Raw genomic sequence first — 12,331 nt, forward strand, 5'->3', positions numbered from 1 at the left:
AAATTTCATCCAAATCGGAGATGATTAATTACTAAAGAGACTGGAGTTATCCATTTTGAGTTATTGGTTAAAATGTCTTTTAATTTAATTATTCCAGATTAAGTTGACATTTTAACAAATTTATTTTACTACAAGATCTTCCCATACTTTAAATAATTTACATTTCAAGAGCCCTTTTTGAAGTGGTGTCATTTTGTGTATTCAGTGTCATCATATTTTGTTATGAAAATATGTCACTCCTAACAAAACTAAATATGGAAATAAAAATCTCTTCAATTTAAATGCAGTTTATCATTTTTCAACATCATTAATTTGGTATGGAATTCTTAAATAATTCATTGCTTACCCAAACAATTTCATACAAGCATGAACAGTAAAAGGATTTGCATACTTGCCGATATAATCTTAGTAGCACATGCAGGAATGTGTTTATCCCATTAAATAAGGATAAATAGATTGCAACAAATGGTGTGTGAAACATGTTGAAGACAAATGAGCTTCAATGCATTATGAATAAATTGCAGTACACAACATAAATCAAGACATTTATAATAATAAACTTTAGAACTGAATTCGACCTTAGAGCACAGAAAGCGGATTGCAAGATACAATAGCAAAACATGCAAGGTTACGGATACAGATGCTAGTGTGCAAGAATTTTGCAGTACAAGATACGGAAACCCCAGAAATACATATATATGAAATGCTTCGAAGTTGCATTTTTGCAATTTATAACAAATTCTAAACAAGTTTATGACTTCGTTAGCAAAACGAAACCTTATTTAAAGTATTTAAAGTATTTCAAAGCAATTATCCTTCACCAGCAGAATGAAATCATAAACTTGCTAGTTCCATATCGATTTTCCCATCAGTTCAGTGTAACAAAAGTCAACAAGGAGCTGGATTAAATAACAGAAAACTTCTGCTATCCTAACAAAAGTTTTGTAAGTTTCATATTGTCCTTTCGACACTACTGCCATTATTGATAACTGCTCTCCACTTGGCTCATCTATATTCTGCCCGCATATGAAAACATTTTTCACAGCTCTCGAGCATTGCTTGCGAATGCAGTCTGGGTAGTGCATCTATGGGTAGTGCACGTATGTTTTCTGCCCTCATTGACAATGATGTCAACGGAAATTGAAGTTTCGTCGAGCAAAATTCAAGTCACTTAACATAACGTACGAACAAATATTTATTTTGACCATTATCAGTTATGGATTGTTTGTGGATGCTGCACTCGAGTACAAAGGATTGCATTACACTTCAATGAAATCTTTAAAAAGGATAAAAAGGATGCAATTTCTGCAGCTATTTTAACACAAAATATGTTTTTTCCATATGTATATGTTATATTGTATAATAAATTGTTGGAATATATTTCAAAAATATGCATAATATATCAAATATTCATATTCTTTTAGTCAAAAATATTTCACTTAAACGGAAAGAAATTTGTGCTGGGCAAAGGGACGTTAAGCTAAAACAGATTGGGTACAATTGAAGTAGCATCCTTGTGGACCCAAACTTACTTAAACACAAATAATGGAGCATTATGATACCACAAATGAAATACCACTTGTATTCAGATCTGAAAACCATTTTAAAGTTAGAAGTAACTTTCTAACTTTTTCAAAGAAGAAGTCCCTTTGAGAAATTTAGCTGCGATAAGTACAATAGAATATTTAATGTAACATCTACTCGTACTCTTTTCTAATATATTTTTTCATTATAAATTGAATATTTAGATATGTTGCTTTTTTTTGCTTCATTTCAGTTGGCGGAAAGCATCAAAAGCCACTATGTTAGACTTTAACACACTAAACCCACTTTTTGGGAATGATTTGGACAAAGAAACACCGCACTCAGACCATAAAGATCCATTGTATTGTAAATTTCATTTCAACAAATTACGAAAACTTTCGGTCTCTTTTAAGAAATTGAAGAATATTTGAAAGAGGAAAGAAACTGTTATTTTAGCTAATTACTACTTCGGACTCGAGTACTTTAACTTTGAGTCTTGAGAAGGCAGCGAATCAGCATAAAATATCTTTCATGAAAGAGGAAAGGAACTGATATTTTAACCTTGGACTTGAGTACTTTAACATTGAGTTTTGAGAGAGCAGGAAAGCAGCATGGAGATGGAGAGAGATGAGCACTTATAGATAGACTGAACCAAAGTCCAGAACTGGCAAGCAGGAGTAGGACTATCTTGGGACTCCATTAGGTTGGTGATGACTTGGCAAGCAATCTCAATGCGAATGGGAGCCTCTCTATCTTTAACTCAATAATTACATCCGAGAATCGAAGGACGAAAAGATCCCAAGTCGTTTCGTGGTCTACTTCAGCTAATCCTTCACTGCAATGGGGTCATTTGCCGCACGGTGCGCTGTCCCAAAATCCCACAATATATACATATATATAACTATATATATTGGCTTGCAAATCAAGTACTGATTGAAATAGATAAAAATAATAAAAGCTTTAGTTATACTTTTGACGAACAGTTGGCACTCTGCATAGTTATTGAACAAAGTTTTCACTTATTCTTTTCTCGCTTGTATCGTTAAAAAAATACTCATTTTCATTGAAACATATCCAATTCCATTTCAATCTTATTTTTTTCATAAGAAACTTCGTCTCATCTACAAAACATATTATTTCACACATGAACATGATACTCTCAAAATTTCTTCAAAACTCTTATAATCCTTATTACTTACATGAGCTTTCCTTCCTTGTTGTTTGTAATAAATAAGATTTTGAATAAATTATACGACAATGCCAGTTTATTCAAATATGCTATCTCATGTTTATTTTTTTTCTTTTTGGTGAACAACATAATCCGCAAATCCATATTTTCCGCATAAATCCACTCATGCGAAAAAATATAAGGCATCAGATACGCTTTTCAAAGGACTAAAGAACAATGCAAGCATTTTTCCGCTTATTAGCGGGATAATACAGATCCTTATTATGCAAGTAAGCGAAAATTGTTGGCAAAGCATTTTCATTGTTTGCTTCTCATGCAGCTTAAGTTTAGTGCCAAGTAAGCAAGCAGATATCCTTTCAAAATCATATTACACACTTTAATGAGGGGAGAACTTTACGAATTGATGCTGTAAACAAAGGCAAAGACATAAGAAAATCGTAAGGATAATTCATGTTTGGTCGAAGACGTAACTAATCTCGAGTTACCAAGCAATTTATTCTTTGATGGGAGTTTCAATATAAAAGAGCTATTAGAGAGTATATTGACTTATGCATAGAAAAATATAATATTTCAGTTAGTGAAGAAAAATTATTTACTTTAATAAAAATACCATTTCCAGGAATTAATTAACAAATATGAGTTTAATAGTTTTAAATCATTTCTCTAAAATTATTTCGTTTCCCTTCAGCTATTTAAGACTTAAAGTTTGCAAACATAATTTAATTAAATTAATTTTAGAAAATGAAATTGTAGAAATTCTACTAAAATGTACAATTTTATCTTTGCCTTGTAATATTCCTCTCTAGATGTCATCCTTTCGCAAATAGTAATAAATGCAGTTGTGTGTAATCCTTGTTACATTCATATAAAGTGAAGTGAATACCACTTTAGTCTACAAGTTCTTGCCTCTTATATGCTTTCATGTATTTTGTGTTCAAACTTATTATTTTAACGCTTTAACACTTTGTAGCTCTCAAGGATAACCATTTGTACAAACCATTTCTACAGTTACAAATGTGCACCATTTGTGCCACTTAATAAAAAAACTACAAAAAAATGAGGAACTTTGGTCAATCGAGGGATTTTGCAGCATTTAGTTCAAAATTATTGCCCATCCAACTACTTTGCACATTTTTTAATTAAAAATGTATTGGTTTTTATTGAAAATATTAACTGAATTCTCTTTAAATATAGTAAAGAGAGGTAGTAATTTTAATCAGTTGCTGTGAAGTGCTATTAATAATTAATATAAACAATTACCCAAGATCTATTCAAAACCAAACAGGACTTTTTTAAATAGAGTCTTTTCATCTATTGGCAACTATATGCGTCCACAAAGTCAATCAAACTTCATATTCACCCGATTTATAGAGCAATTGTGACAAAGAACACTAAAGGTTTTTTGTAGGATTTTTGTAAAATCGACTGAAAGACCTTTTGAAAGGACTTTTGACAGACAAAAGTCTGTCAAAAGTTTTATCTATTGTAATTCATCTTAGTAAGCGGTTTCGTTCTATTACTTTCGTAGTGAAATCAAAAACAGACCGAAAAGAGTTTTTAGTCTTTCAAAAGACCACTTGCAAAACTTGAAAGATGCTTTAAAGATTTTTTCGAAAGTTGTTTGAGTGTGGGGAGCTGAAAGAATGTTGTCGGAATTGATTCATTAATATCGAGCATTTTCTTTTGCTTCTCAAGAAATTGCATTCGTCAGTAAAAGGAAAGCGTTTTGTGGAAATAGTAGTAGGTATCAAAAGCGCTTGTTATGATAAGAAAAGACACCCCAACCAATAAACTGAAATACTTGTTTGACATGGTTTTAGAGCATTTAATTCAACTAAACAAAAACAAAACATTTTTTAACAATAAGGTCTCTTTTTAGTTTAAACCCTAAACGACGAATGAGGTCTCAAAGTAAAGGCTCTGACTCAAATCTGCCATACTCATATATATGCAGCTCTGTTTCTATTATATACTTGTAAATCAGTTAAAGCTCTATAAAGTTAAAGACATCACAAAGTAGTGACTCTGATCCAAATCTACGAAGCAATGTACTATTGTTGAGATAATCATTTACGTAAAACTATGCGCAAAAAAACTCCAGACCAGGTAGAAAATTCTTGGATTAAGCCACACTAACGCACACTGCATTAGTTCTTCGAAAATATTTTGCCATAAATTCAACACATATTCAAACCTAACTTTTCTTTAAGCCAAACACACCTATCCGGTTATAATGTTTCGGACCTATTTGAGAAGATGAAAAGAGAATGGATACGCGCTTTAGAGACCATTTCGAAAATCGACTTTAACAAATATTGCCAGGATTTGAAAAAACGTTAGTATAAATATATTGTACCGATATAAAAGTACTAAACTTAGAAGCAATAGCTAATTATTATCAAATTCATTCAAACAAAATTTATCAATCGAATATGCGGATTGATTGTTATTTGGTGAAAGTGCTATTTAGTTCGTTGGGTCCAAAATATTGAGCAGGCATATAGCCAGAATAAACCCATCACAGATACATTCGAAAAATCAAACGCTCATTCACATAACCCTATAGGAAAGAAGGCGACTGAAACTGAGATGGTGTGAAGATGTCGATGCAGTCGATAAGAGAATAGCAGCCATAAAAGCTGGAGAGTGTCTACGTGTGAAAATCTTTCTACATATTATAAGATCTAATTATTATACTCAATGTTAGTTGTGCTAAATGCTGCTAAAAACCAAAATGATTATTTTTGTCAATATTTATAATAAATAAAATTGTTTTCCTGAAGTATTTGTATATTTAAGAAAAACTTAACTTCTTTAACTATTTAATAAAACTGAAATGATTTTTGTATTCACTGTCTTTGTGCAAGACATTTATTTTATCTATCATAAACAGCAATCCATTTGTTCAATATGTACATATGTTTCTATTATCTAGTAGAGGTCATTATTCATTCAGATACACATCAGACTTAACGCCATCATCAATCATTTCTAGTTGTTTGCTTGGGGATATACAAACAGATAATCGAAACGCAAATCTATGTTCGAATTCATTACCTGTGAGGGAAATAGAGAAATTGAAAATTTTGCAAGTCCTCATATGCTCTGAAAACAGATAAATACACACATTTATAAAATAAAAAAATAATGTATTAAACTCAAACATGGATATTAAAACCGAATTACACGGGTTCAGCTTGTTTTGCTGATATATTATTTGTGTACATACTCACATGTATCTTAACAAATGTATCTAACTTCTGTATCTAACTGAAATAATTCAATTAAACTCAAATTCGTTAAATTTAAAGCAATTGTTACGCTGAATGAGCGATGGTTTCCAAAGTTTACAATAATTAATGTAATTATACTTATGGAAGCTATATTGGAGTATAAATGCGAAGTTAAGTGACATTATATTGAATCCTTTAACTTCTAGGAGGACCATAGGGTCGCAAATGACATTAATAATTAATAAATAAATTTAAAATGTGTGTTTTTGAAAACACACAATTAAACTCTGATAGGAAATAAACACAATTTTACCAAATGCTTTCTTGATTGTTTATAATGACAAGTCAGCAGATATCCTTCCACTTGCTATAACCGATTATTCACCATTTATTTGCATGCCATCTTATTGAACACATGAGTCAAATATTTGTTTATTCTATATACATATAATCCATATGGTACTTAATTATTTAAATTTAATACATAATGTTATAGCAGTTATGAGGAAAAATTATCAATATCTGATGGATAGTCTTTGTGTCTCCTTTGCTTTAAATGAGACAAGTTCTTTCATTAACAAAGTCATGGAGACAAAAGCAAACCAGATAGCCTCACTTTGGTGTAGCATTCAGTTAACACTTTTTATGGATACATTTTTTATTTTCGATACATAAAAGGAGATACGTTAATAATATATGACGCTTGTTGGAGGGGTTCCACCATTTACCAAACAATAGTTAATAAATAATATTTTTGTAGGTATTTAATATGGGCTTTGTATAAAAATTGCCACTTATTACATTATTAAATTAATTGTGATATATAAAAAAACATATTCGAGAGATTATTTATCACTTATATGAGTAACAAAAATCTTTGTATGCTGTTTGATTTTTAACACATGTTAAATTTAATAAAAGATATTTTTGTATAAATTTTGTATTCAAAATGCCACATATTACGTTATTAGGTTAATTGTGATAGTGTAAACGTATATAAATTCACTTATTACGTTATTAAGTTACTTGTGATTGTGTAAACGCGTATATATTCTCATTTTAAAGTTTAATTATCACCTAATTGAGTACCGTTGTATTACAAAAAGTATATGCTAACTGGAGACCTTTTACAATCATAATAGAATATAAAATTAATTAATTAAAAATTAGTTAATAAAAAAAATATAATTAATTTAATAAAACTGCTGTACTATAATATAAACACATTTAATTAAAACCATTTATTTAATCCTTTACTGAGACTGAGAATCTGTTATAGTAATAAAATATTAGGAAACATTCAGGGTTTCATCCTTAGTTAACAATTTAGAAAATTATTTGAATCATAATAAACACTTAATAAAATTGTTAACAAGTCCCCGTTACCCTTAAAAAGTTTGCTTCAACATAAATCACTTAAAAGGGATTTGTAGAAAATCCTTTTTCCTATTTGCTAAGCACGAGGAACTCCAAATTTTATTAGTCACTTGTGTAATTTGCATCTTTTTTAATTTTTTTTTTTAGATAGCAAAAAAGTAACAACAAAATATTCAAGCGTTAAGATAGGAGTTTACACTCGTTAGATGTCCTTATCTCTATTTTAAGGATAAACGGAATATGCAAAGCACGTAAAAAGCATAACAATGACAAGGAGCGATAACAATGAGCAACAGTGTGCCTGCAACTCCTATTTTGGGTGCATAGCAATATACGCAGGATGAGATTGAAATGTACTAACAACATAAAAGGACATTTACAATAAAGGATGTATATACTAAACAGTTTAATAAAGTTAATTAAGAATAGTGCAATTAACTTTAAACTCGTTGTGATAATAATACATTTTTAAAAAATCGTTTTAAAAAATAATGCATATTGGTTGGTCATATTACTATTGCTTAGTTTTTATAATATATGGATTAATTAAACTTCATTGTCATTATAGTTAGATTTAGTAATCTTAGGAAATTGCTTGTTTGCTCATTTGAAACTGCTTATTTGAAATTATCTTATTTATGCAGCTATCTTTTTATTGATCTGTCTGTTTATCTCTCAATCTATCTATAAATCTATATCTTTATGTATTAATCTATCATCTAACTATCCATCTATCTATTAATGTATCTATCTATTTATCTATCTACCAGTTTATCTATTTATCTATTTATGTATCAATCTGTTATTTATCTATCTATTAATCTATATATTTATTTATCTATCTATTTATTTATATATCTATCTATTAATATATCTATCTATTTATTTATCTATTAATCAATATTACTATTTATCTATCTATTTATTAATCTATCTATCTATCAATCTGTATATCTATCTAGCTATCTATCTAGCTATGTATCTATCGAACTGATTTAAAAATATTTACACAAATATAATTATTTTGAATTTTTCTTATTATAATCACACAAAATTGAGATATGCATGTACTTTAATTTTGAAATACGGGTATTCCAAGAAAAAGAAGAAGCATTCATTACTAAACGTAATGTACCACCAAAGTAGAGATTTATAAATCTCTGATTGAATATACAAAAATATGTATGTACGTACAATTCGTTTTGATTTTAGTAAAATTAAATAAAATAATTTACTGTTTTTGTGTGAATAAAGCTTTTACTCATTAGCTTAAGAAAATTGGCTCAAGCCGTTTATACTCTTGTTTAAGCATTGAATATTAGCATTTTAATAATAATACTCAATAGTTTGAGTTCAAAAGCCTACGCTCTTTCGCGCAAAAGCTTTTATTTTTAAACACAAAAGCTTTGAAATTAAATGAAAAAAATTAACTAGAAACTCCTGTTGCATTTATTATGAAGTACGGAAAATTCAGGGAGCTTTGAAAGCTCAGTGTTAGATAAGAAAAGTAAGTAATAAAATGCAGTTATTTTCATTCAATATTTAGGTATTTTATTTCAAAAAAAATTATTAAATATATAAATAAAAAATAAATCAATTTTGTATTATTTTTAAAAATTTATAAATTAAAAATCGAACCATTTAAAAAATGTTTTAAAAATTATTATTATTTTAAAGAGTAATAAACTGCAGTGAACTATGGATTCACTGACTTGATTCTATATATTATAAAATATAGAATATATATATTATTTAAGTATATATATAATATATTAAGTATATATATATAAAATATCATAAAATCTATGATTTACCATCACAAGTAACAGTGTATATAATTTATAGCACTACTAATATTATTCAAATTATTTATTTATTGACGCACACAGAGCCTTAGAAAGGTTCTTAAAAACTTATTTTGAATTCATATAAAAACGTTTAATTGAAAAAATCTATTATATCTAGTACTTTTGTTGGTATTTTAATTTTAATAATATAAACATAAAATTAAAAATTAATTAATCGTCACTGTATATAAATATATATGAAAATAAAAAGTTCAAAATAAACTAACGAGTTTTGAATTATAATTATTTGTAATTAATTTAACTATTTACGATACTGAACTTATAGCATTATGTGGCGATCCCATTTGAGTTAGTACCTTATCTAACCATTGCAATGGTCCATGTAAATGTATTTCGATCCAACAAGGTGTCGAAGTAACATCTTGCCGATGATATTCAGCACCCCAACCTTTCACAAAACTTAGACGTACTGTGCACATTTTTGTTAGTTCGTAAACGGCTTCAAAACCCTTCGTTACCGACTGCGAGAGTAGTTGAGCAAATTCTATATTATTAAATATTTTTAATGAAGAACCTGGCGGTATCTTGCAGACTGTACTAGGATGAAAACCGTGATGACAATTGCAATTATGCGATTGCACAAATATAGCCGACTCTGATAAGCATTCAGCATATACCTTCCCGGCTGCATAATAAAGATGTACACCTTTACCTAATTAATAGCACAAAAAAAGTTTTGATTAATAATACAACATTAAATATATAAAATATAAATATATACTTACCAATATGACGGCGTGTATTTTCAATAACACTATTACGATTAACATTACTTAGCTGTCCCAGACAGAAACGTTTTGAGTTGTTTGATGGATTTGTAAATCCATCTACTATAACCGAATTATTATTGCAATGAAAAACCTCACCTACGCGGCAATTAAGTTCATAATATGCAATCGAAGCCCAAAATGCAGATTCCGTATAACTAATATGTGTTGCATCGTCCATTTGAGAATCAAGTAGCTGCGAACCATCATTTTGATCAGTAGAAGTACCATCTTTCGAAAGATTTTGCGCTGGTGGCAGTTTATCAGCTAAGCAGCCATTTGGTAAAGTTAAGTTTGAGCTAGCTGTTGGCAGAGATGTCATTGGTGGACTATTAGGATCCAGGTATGAGTTAGAGCCTAATGTAGAATTATTAACGTTGTGTGGCATACTCTGATCATGCATTTGATTAAAATGTAACATAGAATGGCCGGGTGCGAATTCTGAATTACGTGGTACAAGTACAGGTGGTAGCATAGAGTTTTCAACACGCTTATAATGGTAAGGATTAATGCAGACTTCATTCTTTTTACCGCTGAATGGATATTCACAAATTTCTATAGCTTTGAGTTCATGGTGTGATTGCAAATCCGGCCAACGCCAAACTCGGCAGTATATAACATGCGGATACCCTTTTCTGTGAGACACCTAGTTAAAATATTAAAAAAAAAAATGTAATTATTATTAGTAAAGATGTTATGAATTTAAAATAAAATGATCTCTTACTTGTAACCGTCCATCCGCTGAACGCGGTATAGTCACACATTTCGATGGTTGAGCTGGACAAGATATAGCATGTTCAAGTTCTTCAATTGCACCTTTTTTCTTTTTTAATTTTTTAACTAAACTGTTGACTGCATTCTCAGCCCAGTTTTCTGCCTCATCACCCTGTTTCCAACCAAGTAATTTTTTAACTGCTGGTGATTGGAATGTGAAAAGTGTGCTAAATGTGGAGATTGCACGGCTTGTACGTGATTTAGCACTTTTAATATCCATAGTATTAGGTGAATTTGTTTAATAATCTAAAAGAACAAAAATAACCAAGTTTTAGTAACTACATATACTGAACTATCATACCTCGATTCAAGAAAAGTATATTTTCTGACTAGAGTCAGGATTTGTTTACAGATATTTTACGTAGTTGTCCAAAATCATACAATATAACTGAATAAAAGCAAACTTACTCCATCATATCTTTTTTACAACTTGAAATGGTTCAAGCATTCACTACTTTTATATAAATTTGCTTACATTATAACTTAATATAGAGGTGGTACATTACCTATATCTTAGAATGAAAGCTAGAGTTGTGCCCTTCATTCAATGCACTATAAGAATAGCTAATAATAGGTCTATTCCACGAGCTACTCGTATTAAAAAGCGAGTAAAATACAAGTAAACTACAAAATAAGAGCGTAACACAAATAAAATGCCAGATTACGCTCTTTACGCAATTATTCATGAAACAGCTTTGTGTAATCTGGTGAGAACAGCTGTTTCTTGAAAAACAAAACAGTATAAAGAGAAGATAAAAAATTCAGAACTTAAAATACATTTTGAAAAACACAAAAATTTTATAACAAGAAGCGCAAATATTTTTAAATATTATTTAAATTTTATTTATTTCAATATAAATTTTATTTTAATAAAGTAAGTTACACTACTGTTGATAATTCAATTTAATATAAAAATTTTATTTTATGTTATTATTATAGACATATCTCATTATCTTAAAGTATATTAATTACTTTATATTCTGGCTGTGTTGTATGTGTTTCTGATCCATTTCACTATTGATTTATTTATATATATTAATACAATTAAAATTTCAGAATTTTTTTTACTTTCACCAGTGCCGCGCAAGTAAACAATTCGAAAGTTTAAATTCAAACCAAAACAGCTGATTAATTTCATTTGAACGAAAATGTTCGTATAAAATTTGTGTAGCATTTGTGTATACACAGAGTTACTGGAAGTTACTATGAGTAGTTCGCGGAACAAACTTAATGTGTGCAGATGTTACAAGAAAAAAGATCAATTGAATACTTCGGCCCAATTACAAAAGATTTAAACGTATTTAAGGAATTTATTCATTTTAAAAATTGTTTATTATCCTTTTATTATTCTAAAAAAACGTGCTAGTAAAAATAATATGTTAAGAGCTAGTAAAACCATGATCCTAATAATATTACTAACATGAAAATACTTAGTCATATTTGTTTGGCAAATATGATAATTCATTACTCTTTTCATTACAATTATCCAATAAATATTATGAGTGAATTGATCATTATGAATTTTACAGCAAAAAAATATAAATATAGTAAAATATATGTCTATATGTAATGTCTTTAAACCGATTATTTATTCGTTCA

At 29.1% G+C, this 12,331-nt stretch overlaps 1 protein-coding gene across 2 annotated transcripts; it reads right to left on the bottom strand.

Annotated features, from left to right (window-relative positions):
• Nucleotides 1–9,429: 9,429 nt before the first annotated feature.
• LOC119672458 (protein mothers against dpp-like) lies at nt 9,430–11,464 on the bottom strand. Of its 2 annotated transcripts, none has more exons than XM_038083511.1 (4): nt 11,239–11,464; nt 10,683–10,978; nt 9,917–10,604; nt 9,430–9,843 (listed from the first exon to the last, which is right to left on the bottom strand). In XM_038083511.1, the coding sequence occupies exons 2-4, from the start codon at nt 10,950–10,952 to the stop codon at nt 9,437–9,439; spliced, it is 1,365 nt and encodes a 454-aa protein (XP_037939439.1). In that variant the 5' UTR covers nt 10,953–10,978; nt 11,239–11,464; the 3' UTR covers nt 9,430–9,436. The 2 variants fall into 2 exon arrangements, with proteins under 2 accessions (XP_037939439.1, XP_037939440.1); XM_038083512.1 differs by lacking the exon at nt 11,239–11,464 and adding an exon at nt 11,141–11,218.
• Between the last annotated feature and the right edge of the window lie 867 nt (nt 11,465–12,331).

This window comes from Teleopsis dalmanni, chromosome 1, assembly GCF_002237135.1.
Source record: "Teleopsis dalmanni isolate 2A chromosome 1, ASM223713v2, whole genome shotgun sequence".
Lineage (NCBI taxonomy): Eukaryota > Metazoa > Arthropoda > Insecta > Diptera > Diopsidae > Teleopsis > Teleopsis dalmanni.

Excerpts from the sequence above, each read along its gene's own strand:
- LOC119672458 (XM_038083511.1), bottom strand. The coding sequence starts at position 10,952 with ATGGATATTAAAAGTGCTAAATCACGTACAAGCCGTGCAATCTCCACA. Across the intron at positions 10,605-10,682 it reads CAGCGGATGGACGGTTACAA|GTGTCTCACAGAAAAGGGTA; the intron begins GTAAGAGATCAT and ends TATTTTAACTAG. Across the intron at positions 9,844-9,916 it reads AAATACACGCCGTCATATTG|GTAAAGGTGTACATCTTTAT; the intron begins GTAAGTATATAT and ends GCTATTAATTAG.